Here is a 17,782-nt window from a genome sequence, read left to right on the forward strand (position 1 = left end):
TTTAAAACGTAATAACCGTTTTATCCTCCCTCCACTTATAAAAAAAACTGCCTTTTTTTTCGAAGCCCCACAAATCGCACTCCCTACCTACCAGAGGCTTTTATACTTTTGTTATCAATGGTTTTAATTACAATATTTTTGTAACTATTAGCTATGAAACTAATACAACTAACTTACACATATTCCTGACTTACATGATACAATCGTAATTACAAAAAGTATACAATTATTTACATATTGCTACTGTCCATCATTCTGGGCTACATAATGTTTTAGATGAGAAACATGAACTTTATTAACAATGGTATTGTCTTGTACCTCACCTAATTGGACAGTCACTGGAGTTAAAAACTTCAGGACTCGATAAGGTCCGACATATTTCGGCGCTAATTTCGCCGTAAAATTCTGCGCTTTGTTACTCAGATAATGTGTCTCCACCAAAACCAAATCTCCTGTTTTTACCGTTACTTCTATACGACCTTGGTTATATCTTTCCCTAAGTCTTTCCCTATGCTTCCTCAACTTATCTAGGGCTATTTCCCAGTCTTGTTGACTGAATACTCGATTATCATCCTCACTTGTAACATAACTGTAACACCACGCGTATATCAACGGATGGTACAAGCGCCTGCCAAAAAAAATTTCAGCCGGTGTTACTCCTGTCGCCCCACTTTTAACATTATTAAAACATAATCCTATTTCATACAGACCACGATCCCAACGAGTATGTTCACGAGCGTGTGTTTGGTATGCCTTCAAGGCGTATTTCAGATCACGATTGGCCCTCTCCGCCACATTGGACTCGGGCCGGTACGATTGGCCCTCTCCGCCACATTGGACTCGGGCCGGTACGCACTTATCTGAATAAACTTTACCCCCCAGTTTATCGCTAAACATTTCATTTGTTGTGACACAAAATACGTGGCGTTGTCGGTTACCATGTTTAACGGTGACCCGAATATTGGAAAAACTCTTTCCGTCAAAATACCTATTATATCCTGTGATCGCGTTTGACGCATCGGAAATAGTAATACAAACTTGGTACAGCTGTCAATAAGCAATAGAATATACTTAAATCCGGTTTTACTCCGCGGTAAAGGACCGAAAACATCCATATATACTCTTTCCCATGGTTTTCTCGCCACTGACGCCTGATGTTTTCCTTGCGGTTTTTTATTCCTTGGTTTCGTTTTCTGACAAATATCGCATTCCTTCACCCATGCTTGTACCTCTTTATTCACCTCGGGCCAAAAAAATTCACGCTTAATCCGCTGCAAGGTTCGTTCTCGCCCTTGGTGAGCCCCGAAAAACGTGTCGTGATAATACTGAAATGCGAGCCTCCGCAATTCCCGCGGTAAAAACACTCCAAACTGGCCCCTTTTATCAATTTTCCCTATCAATCCGCTTCTAACTACATACTCTTTACTCCCTTCCTCGATTTTCTTTTTTATTTTCTCACACTCTGGGTCGTTCGTTTGCTTCGTCTTTAGATCTACAAAGATAGCCGGTACTTGATTTAAGATACATAATGTACCTCTATCGTAGTTATTCTCGTCACTACTACTCGTGACGTCGTCCTCCGCGTCGGGGCGCTCCTCAGAAAACATACGCGACAAACAATCCGCGACCTTATTATCGGTACCTTTGATATGGCTGATTGTAAAATTAAAACGCATTAACCTCATCACCCACCGGCTAAGTCGTCCTAATGCCTTCTGTGACTTTAATAACCAAGTAAGTGCCTGATTATCCGTTTCTACTTGAAATTGTACCGGTTCTAAGTATTCACTGAATTTTTCCATGCCAAACACGCATGCCAAGCACTCTTTTTCATACGTCGAATATTTCCTTTCGTTGGCATTTAGTAAGCGGCTAGCGTAAGCTACCGGTTTTAAAGCCCCTTCGGCCCGCTGATTTAATACTGCACCTACCGCAATACCACTGGCATCAGTCTGTAAAACCAATTCTTTTTCAAAATCCGGTAGCGTCAGTACCGGCGGCGTGGTCAAAGCGCGTTTCAAAAATTTAAACGATTTTTCTTGTTCGTCTGCCCAGACGAAATCAATTCCTTTTCTTTTCAGCAAATTTAAAGCGTCAGTCTTATTCGCGTAGTCCGGAATGAACTTAGCATAGTACCCACACATCCCCAAAAATCTGCGAACGGCTTTTAAATTTGTTGGCCGGGGAAAATTTACGACCGCGGCTACCTTATCGGGATCTAATCTTAACTGACCTTCTGATATGATAAATCCTAGAAATTTCGTGTGTTCCTGAGCCCACGTTACTTTATTTGGGTTTACCGTTAAACCCGCCGCGCTCAATGCTTTCAATACCTTTTCAATGTGCTCCTTATGTTCTTCCCAATCTTTGCTGAATATACAGACATCATCAATATAATTAAAAACAAACTCATACTGATATTTACCTAACACCTGCTCTAGTACTCGTGATAGCGCCTGTACACCATTATTACATCCGAACGGCACGCGGCACCAGCTATAGTGCCCCCACGGCGTAACAAAGGATAAGGGTTCTCTCGAGTCCGGATGTAACTCGATTTGGAGGAACGCTTGGTTTAAATCTAATATAGTAAAATACTTCGCTTTTCCGAGCTGTAATAACGCCATATCCACACTCGGGGCCGGAAAGGGGTCTGCGCATAACTTCAAGTTTACCTTCCTCAAATCCGTAACTAAGCGATACGCCGATGGTTTCCCTTTGCCTTTCGCCACCAAAAATGCCGGACTAGCATATTTACTGTTTGACTTTACAATTACTCCTTCATCCAACATTTTTGCGATTATCGCACGAAACGGCTTGACCTTGGCAGCAGCCACCTTATACGGTAAACAAACAACTGGCTCGGCGTCCTTAAGATGAAAACTATACGGTAAAACCGTACAATGTCCCAGTTTGTCAGTCAAAACATCGGCATATTTTTCTTGAAAATATTCAATCATGTCCTTTCTTTCTTTATTCTCCGCAACCCGGTACAATTGTTTCTCTCCTTTACTTATTTCTAGGTCGACCTCCTGCCCTTTTTTGTTACTAAATCCGAAACTCAGTTTACCTCGACGAAAATCAACTATCGCCTGTGTATGAGACAAAAAATCTATCCCTAAAATTACAGGATAATTTATATCATCGAGTACATAGCACTCGTATTTCCAGGTAAACTCGCCCATTCTAATAGGTACCCGTACGACGCATTCTGACAACAAAAACCCCCCGTTAGCTGTGGTGAATTTCACTTGTGGTATTTTCTTCACCTTTATAACCCCAATTTCATTTTCTCGGAGTAACTGATTACAACATTTTTTTCCTATCAATGTACTTGAAGATCCCGTATCCACCAGACAATGCACGGGGATTTTTCCAATCATAATAGGCACAGTAATAGAACTAAGCGGTTTCTGCTTACGTAATGGTTCCGGTCCCTTTTGTACCTCAAACTTTTTCAAAAAACAGTTTCCTCGTCGGTGCCCTATGTTACCGCACTCCCAACACTCGGTCCCATTTTCGCCTATATTCTCTGACGTCGTCGTCGTGCAGTCAGCACGTAAATGATTATTGGACCCGCATTCCCAACATTTTTTTTTATACATTTGTTTTCGTTTCCGGTAGTTTGCGTTCTTTGTTCCTCATGACTACTATCGTGACTCCCCTCCCTTTCTACGGCCTGTAAAGTCTGTTTCTTTTCCTCTGAATATTTCCCTTTTGTCTTACACTCCATCTTCAGGTGACCTTATTTCCCGCAATTCCAACACTCAATTTTAGTGTGGTCGCGTCTCCCAGCAACAGCTACGTCCCGTTTTCGGGGCCTATCATCTTTACTACGGTAATAACATTGCGAGTCGGTGTGATTAACTCGCCGACAAATACTACACGGTTGTCTGGTTTTTTCCATGCCTGCTACTACCGTAGACGGCATGAATAACTTAGCGCTATCCAATTTCTCCATCTCCTTTACTTCCGCTAGCTATAGCAAACTCGCTAACGTAGCCGGACGTGTCGCGCCTATAAAATACCTCACGTATTCCTCACGAAAGTTATTCATTATAATCGCTGTCAATTTCTCTTCCTCATCAGGCATACCGAGAATTTCGACATGACGTATTATGTCAGTGACATAATCTGGCAAATTTTCCCCCTCTTTCTGTGTTCGCTCTAAATACCGTAGCCGTATTTTCGTTAATGACCAACTGGAACAAACTTTACTCAAACATACCTTAAATAATTTATCAGCGGTCCAGACTTATAACGTGGCTTCCGCAAAAATTTCCCTGAATTTTTCCGGAACCTTCGCGATCATTCCACCATACCACATGTCACGAGTGCCTATACCTAATTTTAACATTTTATTCAGCTCAATTAAGAAACGAATAACATGATCTATTTCCAAACTTTTTAAATCAGGTATTTTATCAATTAAAGTCGTGACTCTACTTTGTACCTTTAAACCAATCGGAATAAACTCTCCCACGCTGCCTGCCGTCCCCGGATCTTTATCGCCATCCCGGCGAATAAGCTCTCGCACCTTGACCCTTAATGCCTCAATGCCTTCATCGGGGTTATGCTCCACGCCCGCCTCGCTCAGCATCGCGATCAGCGACGCTTTACTGAGCTTCTGAGCCCAAGAAGTGGCGGAGAACATTATGATTACGATTATTACTACACACGCTAGTGCCACACTCGTAACCAAGGTCCCATAAAAAGGTCGATTACTTCTTACCCTGTTGAGACACGTGGCACCTAACCGGTTTAACCGCCCCATTCAGCTCCACCTCCGCTCTGAAGGAGCAGAGTGGCGCACCTACGTTATGCCCCCTTGGTGAACTTAACGACTTAATAAAAAAAATAATTTTTTTTTATCCTCCAGAATTTTATTATAGTTACGTTGATGGAACTGATAGTACGCGATTACACTGGTACAACAAGTTAACAATAGTTTACTCTTTTGAAAAGCCTCTGGGAAATGCTCCGTCCTTAAAGTTTTATTAGATAGTTTTCTCCCACCTTATTGTCCGACGCGTCCGTTTAGTTTTCCTGCGAAGCGTTGTGGAACGTTGCGGCCGTTGCAGCTGATGGAGACGTCATCCTCTTGGTCACCCCAATCTGACCACCACCATGGATGGACGGCGCCAGCGCAGCCCAATCGGCAGCATCTCGTTCTACTACAATATTCATCGCCCGGGTCACTGAAGAGCCGGTCACCCCTTTGCAAGCTTCCTTCCGGTTACGTTTCTGCTGCCCGAGGGACCCTCGATTGCTGTCCCCTCTAAGTCTCTTAGCACTTCACTGTGTGCTCGCCGAGACTTCCAGCACGTCGCGTAACGTCCTCCGCTTGACCACACGGTCTCTCCTCTGCCACCTTAACAGTCCTCGCCGCTCACCACCGCTAGTGGCGCTGCCATCACCAGTGGCGCTGCCATCACCTTGCGCATGCGCGACTACCAACCACCGTGTAACTTGAGCCCACCTGACGTCACGGCGGCGCGGCCGTTTAAAACGTAATAACCGTTTTAACATTTACCATTGGGATTTAAACACAATACCTTACAAGCTTACATAAAATTTTAATAATGCCTTCCGCACTACGTAACTATGCAAGCTATGGAATAATAAATAAATTGCATACTAACTTCAATTTATTTTTTTATTTTTTGTGAAAAGTAAAATAAAAAAACTATCCGTGCACGTGTCAAGACTCTAATAGGCTAGCACTCATAGCATCATTGTAAAACATGCTTTAATATGGTTGAGCGCAAGAAGTCCGGAAGTAGGGGCACTAAGGGTGACAATAACCCGCGCTTCGCACGCGTTTTGGCCTCTACGTGCCAGGCAACGAAGTCGCGTGGGACTCCAGCGTTGACTCTGTAATTTTTCTCTGGAATATTAAAGATAAAAGCACCGTGTAGTACCTTTCCTAATTGAATTACTTTATATTAAGTTGTGCATATCTATAAACGCTTCTGATTTTTTTTTTTTTCAATGTTCACAAGGTTTCTCGGTGACCGTGATTGCTATAGCTTCAAGATCATGTCTTGAGGGCATTGAGTTGGACCCTATCACCCTTCACTACTCCACTGGACTGGCTTTCAAATGTTTCGAGACGCACTTTAACTATTTTATTTATTTATTTTAGGTCTTAAATGCTGTGAAATACTGTGCGTCTCGGAGCCCCACCAAACATTGCCAAACGAATACTGTCCAAAAATACTTGTCAAAACGAAACTTTTTAATGTGTGTGTTAAAGGGGTTATAACCCGTCCTCTTGGATTAAAAAAAATACACCTATGTAGTACGGATATGTTATTTAATTTTATGGTTCGATAAAACCTAGATTTAGGCAGCTGTGAAAGACGACGTTCCTGTCGCAAGTCCTATGGCGGTATTCCATGACGTTCAGGTAAGGTAGCGAATAAGCACCGTCTTGTGGGGTTACACCTGTAACCTAACTCACGGGCCGTATTCAAGAATGTGTTCAAACCAAATCCCAGCAAGGAAACAACTCGGCATCAGTTTTAATAAAATGTGCCCTGCGCGAGGCTTGAAACTGGTTTCAATGCATCCTAGCGGACGTTTGGCAACCATCGATACATTTGCGACGCCAAAGATCATACAGATAGCAGCACTATCGTGCGAATTAAATGGTGTAATTTTGATTTTCTCAGGTACTTCTAAAGTTGCGGTTATTTCTTAAAATGATCATTAAAGTGTACAAAATGTATCCAGGATTGTGTCGCTATCATTTAGTTTCATTTGGAACACAAACACGCTTTGTACATCCCCCCGATGATCACAACAATAACTGTAATACGAGTTAATGGTCCGCTATCTGAACGAAATCAACAAAAAAAAAAAAGTGAGCTCAGCGCATGCGCGGAAGTTTGGGCAACAGATAGATCATGTATAGGACACGAAAATCTGTTTCCTAAAAATAAGGAACTGGCCGTGCACTAGGAATACGGTTAGGGTCAGGTGTAGCATATTAAACACCTAAACTCTTTTTTTTTTGTCTGGGAATACCGGCCCTAGTGTAACTGTTCCAACTGCAGCCGCTCAGTAATATCCTTGCGGTGAGTGACCAGACGATGGAATATGCCTTGTCGTGCCGGTAATGAGGATGGACAGAGTGAGACGGGAACTGGCAGGAGGGGAGTAAGGGCGTGCGTGGCGGCGTGTTGCAGACAGGCCCTGAAGCAGCTGAGCGTGAGCGCGCCGGCCATGACGCAGGCGCAGGCTTGCGTGCGCCAGCAGTCCGCCGGCGTGGAGCCGGGCTCCAGCAAGTACCGCCAGAAGAAGTTCCACCGCCACTTCAAGCAGGTGGCGGCCGAGGAGCGCGTGCTCAACTGTGAGTACCCTCTCTCTTTCTCTCTTTCTCTCTCTCTTTCTCTCTCTTTCTCTCTCTTTCTCTCTTTCCCTCTCTTTCTCTCTCTTTCTCTCTCTCTCTCTCTCTCTCTCTCGTCGCATCTACCAGTCAAACTAACGATTAAACGAACTAATGATTTAATTACAAAATATTTAGTCACAGACGATTTAGTCACACGATGGATTCTCAATCGATTTAGTCACAAACGATTGATTCACATCGATATATTCTCAAACCATTTAGTCACAAACTATTAAAAAACAAAATAAACTTTCGAACAAACAAACGAACGAACCAACGAACGACTGGATAAACGCACGAATCAACGAACGGTTGGATTATCTAATTGTGAAAATAGAAAAGAACTAGTCTTCTCTTGTTTATATCGAGGCAATTACTTTACGATTTTGTTTAGCTAATGCTTAGTCTTTAAATGTGTTGGCATGGATTTGAATTACTTTACATATATTTTTAATATGTGCTTTAAAATTTGGAAATAAGAATTACTGTCCCCCAATGTTTGTTTTAATGGGTACGGATAGGAATATTTCTGGAATTGGTCTGGCTACCTTGTCACGTTTCCATTGGGCCAGAGGCTCTATCATAATGCCTAGTGGACTCTGAGTCAATGTTAAACCAGTGACAAAAAGTTACTGAATTGTAATTAGCCTCTTCAAGATACCTGTGGACTACAGCGTAGGCCCCAGAATAAGCTAAGACAACACGAAATAAGGTGGACCGGAAATAACACTACATTCAATAAGCACCTTATAACTTATTTTTAGGGGCATGTAGTTTTCTCGAAAAGATTTCGAGACTAGCTGAGAGTTAAACCATTGCAGCGTCAAGTAGAGAGTAAGATATAATATTGTTAATGTTAGTTTACCTTCTTGGTGGTGTTTGTCACGCTCCTGCCGTTGTTGTGGTGTGACCGCTGGAAGGGACATCGGCGTCGAGTGGATTCTCTTGATACGGACGAACGGACTACGTACTACTTGCTTAAGGCAGATTCAGACACGCACCAAAGAATCGCAGCGCAACTCGACATCGCGACAGGAGACACGGTCGTGCGTGCAACAGGACTCCGACGCGTTACAGATGTTCGCAACACCGCGCAGTTCCATAGTTCGGTTCTTGTGAAATCGTGCACGCGTACAGGTGTGATCTAAGTACGTGTAGTGATATTTATATATCCTGATCCTAATAATTTATTTATTACATACACTTTCTTGATCCTATCCCCGAGTCTTTTTAATATTTGCCTTCTCCTTTCTCAACGCTGACAAAAGATTATTAAATTTTCTTTTACACTCATCTGCCGTAGTTTTTTAATGTCCCGCAAGTTCATCCCAAGAATTTTTTTTTGTTGTGGATACGGCAGTAGGAGTAATATGATGATAATGGAACTGAAGTCGATGAACAGGAATGTGTAAACAAGATGGTGAACCCACGTGTAGTAACCTAATCCTGTATGTTTATAGTCACTTTCGTAAACCTTTGGGATTGGTGTGTCAAATGTAGTTTTATGATAGTGAGTATATTAGGTAAAATAAAAGTGATAGTAAAAAGTAATTTTACGTTTTAAAAAACATGAGAAAACTGGCATTACGATGATTATAATACATATTCTCCTTCTTAATTCCCAATAGGCTTAGTAGCACAGCGGCAGAGGCGCGCTTGTTGTCCTCAAAGTATGTAGTTCAAATCTCGTCACTAGAAAAATTTAGTTTTTTTAAACTTTTTTAATAACATAATATATTATATAATAATGTTGAATCAGCTCAATAAGATTAATGTTTGTAGAAATTATTTACAGACTGATTTAATCGTTCAAGCGAGAAATAATATACAAACATATACTTGTGTTATAATAATTGTTTTAAAATGTTTCAGGTTAATATTTTTAATGCCATAGAAGTATAACTTCTACCGTGTGCGGAAACTTTATAGCATTAACTGTTTAGTGAATTTTAACAAGATGGACAGTTTTTTTGAAATAAAATTCCTTGTCGTAAATCAGGTCCAAAGATTTTTTTTACTATTAAAGTATTTTTAGCTTTTATCGGAGCGATTTTTAATAGTTTAAAATTTCTGACTGTTTTGTGCTGCTATATACGCGAGATGGTAGCAAACAAAGTTTACGATTCAGGCAGCGAATTCTAGCGGCGGGTGCTGAAAGGACGTGTGTGATTCGCATCCAGAAATTTTGTTATTTGTTTAGCGAATATTTTATTTCAACGAATATTACGTTAAATTTCGTGTCCGATTTTTATAAGTTTATTTGCGACATGAACAATACCAGAACACGTGAATACACATCACTGACGAGTAGGCCTATACTGAAAGGCTGGCTCACATTTATTTTTTTATTATAATAGCTAGGATATTTTGAGTCCCACAAAACTTCTTTGCTGCGATAAACTTAGATGAATTGCAGCGCACGTTCTTCAGTTCACTCCATGTTTGTATCTGAGCCAAGAGGATGCGCAACGCAACAGCGCAAGCAACACGTCTTGGATGTGTAGATGGGAAACCAGAAATCAATGGAACACACCTAGGTCACACTCCCACGTTGCTATTTTACGGTATTGGTTGCGGTGTGGCGTCCAAAAATGACACCGGATAGTGTCGCGCTACAACACGTTGTAGCCTGTCTGCTGTCTGCAGGGCCGGTGCAAGGTAAATTGGCGCCCTAGGCGAGAAACCTTAATCCTCCCCCCCCCCCCGCCGGACACCCCAAAAAAAAATTTTCCTTGCCTCAAAATAAATCACGTAAGCCTAAGATTTTGTCAACAATCAAATGTAAGCAGGCTTGTGTTTTTTTTTTACTTTTTTACTTATTACAAATCATAAACAGGTCACCATGGACTTTAAATAATTACTTATATCAATATAAACATTCCAAACTGTTACAAAAATCCATTTTCATGTAGTTTCAATAATCGTTGAACATATGATATGAGCTGTTATGTATGGTGCTGCGCCGCCCCCAGCTACTCGGCGCCCTAGGCGGTTGTCTAGTTCGCCTATATGGACGCGCCGGCCCTGGCTGTCTGGATGCAGAGATGGCTCCAGGCCCCCCCGCCGCCCACTGTCGAGTTTTTTGTTTTCCTTGTTTGTCTAGCTTTATGTGAAAAATTATTGACATTAATGGAGAAATGAAGCATTAAATGGTTATTACTATGTAATTCAAAGTGCTGGTCGATAAATTTCGATTTAAATTCAGTTTCCATGATTTATTATTAGAAAAACTTTCAAATATTTTATTGCCTAATGTAATGACTCGATTTAATCGATTTTTACCGTTAGAATTTATAAAACTTACCCATTAATAATTTATCAGGAAATAATATCAAAACGTTTTGAGCAAAATCATCATCGAAAATTTAAGTTCCAGAGTGGATTAAAAACGCTGTTCTGAAAAGAGTTTTTTTTTTCTTTTAGTGTTCCGAGGAAGGCACTATTCTCTGCGGGCTATGCCATACCTCCGCCCTCCCCTCTTCCGAAATGAGGCCCTCCCTCCGCAGGGCCCCGCGAAGTGCAGACTTGGACCTCCATGCTTCTGGCGGGTCGTGAAGCGCGATCCGAAGAGCGGGCAGAGGGCGGCGCAGTTGCGAGTAGGCGTTGCGAGTGGAATGACCTCGCTCGGCTGACTCCTGTTATGGCGGGGACTGGCGCAACGAAACTAAGCTGCAGGTCTCACGCGGAGGCGAGACGCGGTGGTGTGAGTCACAAGAGTTTCGCTATCGAATTCCCGAGTCCGAATTTTCCTCCGTGGTCTCCCGAAGTCACCGCAGGCGACTGGTCCCTTGCCACAGGTCACGTGCCATTCATTGTCTTCCCAACGTCCCTGGTGTTTCTGTTGTCGTCGTAGTTGCCGTCTCGACTGACCTCGTTATCAACGAGACTTGAAGCGACAATAAAAAAGGGCCATTGTACAAGCGAGGCTTCATAGGGGGGAGGGTGTACAGCCCCTCCTGAGCCCCCTTTTCAATTTATTTTGGAGGGATATTGGTTTTAGCTTAAATACTCAAGGATCGATGTCACACGCCATGTTGAATTGTTCTTTTTTTCATCATTACTTTTATTTAAAGGTTATTTCTAGAATTTCTTGTTTGTTTTTTCTTCCAGATATATTTTCAACAGATATACACTTAGTGTAACATCATGGGTGTAAAGCAGGCGCACAAATCTTTCTAATTATCACTTGCGCGACGTGGCGCCTACAGGTCTTAACATAACGAGCCCTTCGACACTGTGACCATTTCCCCTGTATGGTTTCATCTTCGTGAGATGTTTATTTTGGTAAGCCTGGTTGATCCGATGAGAGTCCTGTCTCGTTAGTATTAGCTAAGAGTGTTGGCGACAGACACTTTCGAAATAGAATCTGTTTCGTTGTTGAGTGATGCGTGATTGTTAACTGGTTCGTTGGAAATGTTGGACACAGAAGCAGTGGCGTAGCGTGCCATCTCGGCGCCTGGGGCGGGAGACCAATTTTGCCGCCCCCATTCTATAGGTGCTTAATTAAAATTAAATTTCACATGCAATGAGGTACCTTTTATTGAAGTTAAAATAGGATGAGCGGTTTTACAAGCGGATTCTACGGGCCTTATGAACAGCGAAGTCAGGAATAACTTTGTCAAAATCAATATTAGCAGCCAATTCTTATTCAATCGACAATATAGCCAAGTTTGATAGTCTAGCGGAGCTCATAGTAGATCTGAGGTAATTTTTGATTAGCTTCAACTTCGAAAAACTTCTCTCACAACTTGCAACACTAATCGCCAAAGTCAAATACTTATATACGAATCAAGATGACTATATTTGGAACCGAAATTCCGAGATTCAGTTTTTGAATGAACTGGAGGAGCTCCAGTGGTCCTTTACCACTTATATCTTCCTCTGATTCAGAACAGGCAAAAACAACAAACTGCTGAAGACGCTTCCGCTCCATCTGAAACTCGTCCTTGTCAATGTCTTCTAATACATGGGAAAGATCACACTCGAACTTGCTGTCCAAAAGTTTCGCTGGCATCAAAAATCCGAAATTGTCAGATATTTCTTGAATTTGCTTGAATCGAGTCGTCATTTCTTGAATGATCTTGTCGAATGATGCGATAATCTCTCGACGGATTTCCTGTTCGTGAGACAAAGCTGCATCTTCAGAAGATTCATCGCCATGCATGCGTTTTTTCCTGCGAATTCTCGTTTTGAGTTCGATTCCGAGTTTTTCGCAGAGATTCTTAGCAAAGTCAATTGCTTCTTGCACGAAACGGTCTCTACTTTCCACTAAGAGGGTTTTCAAAGCGCAGAGTTTCTGAGCACACTTATCCACACTTAGTCCTCGTTGCTGCAGGTAAATCTGTGCGTCATCTACTTCAGGTAGCACTGCAGCCCAAAAGCCAAGAAAAGTTAGGAAGTTAAATGACTGCATGGCTGTCAGGAGAAAACTGGCTACCGATCTTGTTTTGGAAGTTTCAGATGAATCTGTTAATTGTTCCAGTACCTCAAGAACTACCTCAAACTTATTTTTAAGCATCTTGACAGCTACATGTCTAGCGCTCCAGCGCGTTTCAGTGACTCGTTTTACTGCTTGACCTGTGATGGCAACCAAAGCGTTCCATCGAACAGTTGATGCGGAAAAGAAGGCAAACAGCTTCTCCAGAGTTACAAAAAACGTCACGGAATCCACTGATTCAGAAGCAGTGTGTACCCCAGCCAAGTTTAGTGAGTGGTTTGTGCATGCAACGAATATAGCTTTCGGATTCAGTGTTTTAGTCCGGGCTTGAACTCCATTGTGGATCCCTGACATTGTGGCAGCATTGTCATAAGCCTGTCCTCTCAGATTCTGTATGTCCAGTCCGTCTGATGTTATCTTCGCGATTATATCGTTGCTGAGATCTTCTGCATTTTTTCCTTTTGGTTCGAAGAAGTCAATGAAAGATTCTACCACGGCGACTTTTTCTCCTTCGATATGTACATATCGCAGAACTTGGCTCATTTGGTCATTGTGGGAGATGTCTGGTGTACTGTCGAAGATTACGCAATAATATTTAGCTTCTTGAATATGACGGATGATGGTGGATCGAACTTGCTGTCCCAGTAAGTTTATAAATTCATTCTGGGTTTCTGGAGATAGATACGAAACTGAGACTCTTGCTCCCAGCTTTATCTTTGTCAGGTGTTCCATTAGAAGAGGGTTGTATTTAGCTAGGAGGTGCACTAACTCCAGAAAGTTCCCGCGATTGCCACTATCATCTCCTCGAATGTCTTCTCGATGTCCTCTGAAGGCCAGATTCTGTTTGGCTAAGAACTGGATAGTATTCAGCAACCTGTACAGTACATCCCTTCACTTCTTCTCCTCACTTTCGAAAACTTCTTGTTGTTTCTGATCGATGGTTGCTTTACAGTTCAGGCGAACTTCCAACTCCTTCCATTTCAAGAAGCTCTGTTCATGGCCCAGGCTATTTTCATGGTCTCCTATTCTTGGATTTAGCTTCCACCATTTGTTGAATCCTTCTTCAGATGCGAAGTTAGAGCCGGAATTGCCAAACAGCTTGCAAGAAAAACAACACAAGGATTGCTTCAAAGGCGAGTACACCATCCATGTTCGGAGAACCTTTTCGCCGTTAGATAATGGTTTGTAGAACCACTCTTTGGTTAGTTTTCGGGTACCGCCTTTCGTTGAAGTCCCTGAGCGAACAACATCGGCAAATTTGGAATCGATGTGCTGTACTGAGTCAGATCCGCGACGTACTAGAAGCGTTCTTACTTCGTCGGTCATAGGAGAAGGCCAGCAACCTACATCGTCGAGATTCACATCTTTGATTTCGGCAGGAGCAGAAGGCACGATTTCAATTATGTCTTCTTTGGCAACATTCACTTTTTATGCAGGCTTATGACTAGATGCTTGAGGTACTTTTGATGAGTCGACTTCGTCTTGACCCTGCTCTGTGGTTGGACCAGAACTACTTCCAACTGCGACGGCAGGTACGTCTTCTTCTTGTACCTGTAAAATAAGTTATGTATTCCCATGAATATTGGCCGGAGGACACGTTAGAATTTCAAATAAGTATTTTATCTATCACAAAACAAAAGTGGTTTTGGTGACGGCGCGGTTTGCCGGGCTTATAGGAAAATTTACAAACAAAATTGATTTTGTATGGCAGCTACCTTTTTTTAGAGTTTCCCGGTAAAAACTCACTGAGTAAGCCATGTTATAGATGTTATTAAAAGATAAAATGACGAGAAATTTGAGAAAAATCGTTGGCGCCATTTTTGAGCTAAATGAAAAATTATGTTTTCTTTGTGACAGGTACCATAAATAATCAAGTTATCCAAAAACAAAAAAAAAATTCCTAGACTACTACTAGATTTACAAAACATCCCCTATTGAAGTTTTAAATTCAAGTAGCAGGACAAAATTCAGTCGTAAACTTAAAAAGATGTACCTTAACTCAATGTAATTTATGTTAATATACTCCATACTTTTTAAACAATAATCAATGTTCAAACAGCTATTAGAGCAATTTTAAGTGTATTATAAAATAAGATTTAATGAACGAGTGTAACTCCGTACTCGCAGACAAACCTAGGTGAATAGGTTTTGCGAGACTAATGTAAGAAATATTGTAACTTTTGTAAACAATAAATAAATAATAATAATAAATAACTGGAGTAATTCTAGGCCATGCATGATTCTAGATGGAGGAATCATATACCTACTTACACTGGAATCACTTCCGCTGCTGCAGGATGCCACCGAAGACGTTAACGTGGCTTTCGAACCAGAACTGGAACTAAAATATTTCAGTAATGCACCTTGAGACTTCTTCGCATTTGATTCTTTCTTAGCCTTTTTTTTTTTGCGGAATTCCGCACCGCTTTCTTTGACTCCTTTTCATTTTCAAAAACTAGTTCAAAGATTGGGTAAAGTTCTAAATGTTTAGTTTTAGAAGATTCAACAGTATTTAAAAGATCGAAACACAATCAAAATGACTTTCGTTCCGTATCCGAAACTCTCGCGAAACAAACATACGAGTAAAGCGTGATTGCGTAACGGTACTTCACGATGCACTAAAACAAACAAAGATCAGTACTGTAGCATGTGTGCTACAGCTGCTACCTTTGATAATGTCAAACTTTACAGTACAATGCGTAGTACTAAATTCAATGAGTGCGAAAGAGAGGCATTGACACGGGCCGACGCGTGAAACAAAAGATTTTGTATGAGTAATTAACATAATAAGGAGTGCCGCTCAACTCGCTCGCGCGCGCCGGGCGGCTCGGCGTGATGCGATGTTGCCGTTCGTATGTAAACAAACAAACGTTATAAAGAGCTCTGTCAGTGATTTCGCAGTTTTTCTTTTAAATAAATATTAAAAAATAGTTGGTGCGCAAAATTTTAGATAAAAATGGAACATTATAGTGTGTCTGACACATGTAATGAATGAATCATAGATCAGGTCACAACCCGCTTCACCGGCGACCCGCCCCACCCACGCTACGCCACTGCACAGAAGCTATGCTATTACTAGAGACATTAAAATTCCGGGGATTCATTTCCCGATCGGGTGAAATTAAAAAAATAATATATATTCTAATTTTAGAACGGTGCCTGCTACTGGCTCACAGTTTATTTGAGGTACTTCAGGGAAACGAGAAACCCTTAACCAATAATGCAACTAAACACAGGCAAACCAGTTGAGACGTTCTGCTAGTCAACAGCTAATGAACAGGTGATATTTTCACGACTTGTTAAATCGCACTTGAAGATGGCTGCAAAAAAGGAATGCTGAAACTTTATGTGCACTATCGGGCGTCACCTCGACCCAAAAGCCAAGAAGTTGTTACAATCAGTTTCGGCCGCCCAATTAGGGGGGGGTGGATGTAGATATATGTATCCCTCTCTCCCTGAAAACGTTAAGATCTCGATGAAGTCAATGTTTTTTTTTGGGGTGATGCAAGGTGAACTGTTACAACACCTGGAATCAAAACCATGAAGAGGTTGAGAATTATAATGTAACTTGTCCAAACACCTTTTTGTTGACAGAAGTTTAATGAATACAGAATTTTTTATGTTATTATACAAAATTTCCATGAAAGAATGTCCCAGTTTCAATAGTAATTTATAAAGGTTTAATTTAGACTATTTACAACAAATTTAACTTCAAATTAAAGGTAAACTAACATAGTTTTCTTCTTAATAATGTTCAATATGTGCACCTTTAGTTGTATGGCATACACCCCCAGATTTGAAGATTATAGAGTAGGTATTCACCTTCCCGCTTGGATGAAAAGTTGACTCATCGCTGAACAGCACACCATCAAGAAAGTCATCTTCCCGCTCAAACACTTGAAGTGAAAAGTTACAAAGTAAACCATAGTCATCTGGCTTTAAAGCATATAGCAACTATAATCGGCATGGATGCATGTGAAAACGTGTTCTTTAAACCTTCAACACGGCCGGCTTTGGCAACTAAAGTTCAAGACTTGCTTTACGAACAGATTTCTTAGGACAACGCAGATAAGATGTTCTGACACGGAAAACATCCTGTACAGCCACTTTTGGTCGTCCCGTGCTTATAAACACAATGTGGTCGTTTCGAACTGCCTGTACCATCGGCGGATGTTTTTGTCACATGAGGGATCACTAACTTAAAACGAAACGCACGTTGCCCAGAAATTACAGATCCACTTTTAGCAAATTGCATAACACAAAACGCATTTCGCTCAGGAGTCGTCATTTTGCGTCGGTTACGCTGCAAGCGAGAAATCAACGAAGCAGTGCTCGTGCATGCGCTTATCTAAAACTGTACAGCGCTTACAATTGATAGTATGAATATTTATAACTGGGACATTTTTTTTAATTGACAGACTGTTTTTATTTTTATTTTTATTTTTTAAATCCCCTCCCGAAATAAATCCACATATTCGCCGTTGGTTACAATGCATAGTACCGGTTCGACGTAGAACTCAACCAGAATGACGTGTTATGTTTTTTGGGGGAGGGCGGGGTCACAGGGCGATGGGGCAGAGGGAGGGGCCAGGCGGGACGGCGACTATTCTCGGCGCGTACATTCCGCCGCCGGGTCGTACGTAAATAAGTCCCTCCACGTGCGCCGGACCCGAGATGTTGATAGCGATCACGTGGTCCTGGGTCTCGACCTGGTTCCCCAGCTTCCCAGCCCCCCCCCTTCCACCCTCACCCCTGGCCTACAGCGAGTTGTTCTGCCGTCAGTTGTTCTGCGCCGTCAGGGGCGGCCCCAGTAGTCCCGCGCTGGCGCATTTCCTTTTTGAGGCGCGGACACCTCAGCTCTCGTTGTACGGCTTCCTGCAGGAGTAATTTCGTGAAAATGGAACGGAAGTCGATGAACGGGAATGTGACACAAAGATGGTGGACCCACGTGT

General features: G+C 41.9%; 1 protein-coding gene across 1 annotated transcript in view; it reads left to right on the forward strand.

Moving 5' to 3' along the window:
* LOC134546296 (GRAM domain-containing protein 2B-like) overlaps nucleotides 1–17,782 on the forward strand; it is a 365,293-nt gene that overhangs the window by 321,833 nt on the left and 25,678 nt on the right. The window contains exon 6 of the mRNA XM_063389016.1: nucleotides 7,191–7,354. Within this exon, the coding sequence (XP_063245086.1) occupies nucleotides 7,191–7,354 (164 nt within the window). The remainder of the gene's footprint in view (nucleotides 1–7,190; nucleotides 7,355–17,782) is intronic.

Source organism: Bacillus rossius, chromosome 1 (assembly GCF_032445375.1).
Source record: "Bacillus rossius redtenbacheri isolate Brsri chromosome 1, Brsri_v3, whole genome shotgun sequence".
In the NCBI taxonomy this organism is placed as follows: Eukaryota; Metazoa; Arthropoda; class Insecta; order Phasmatodea; family Bacillidae; genus Bacillus; species Bacillus rossius.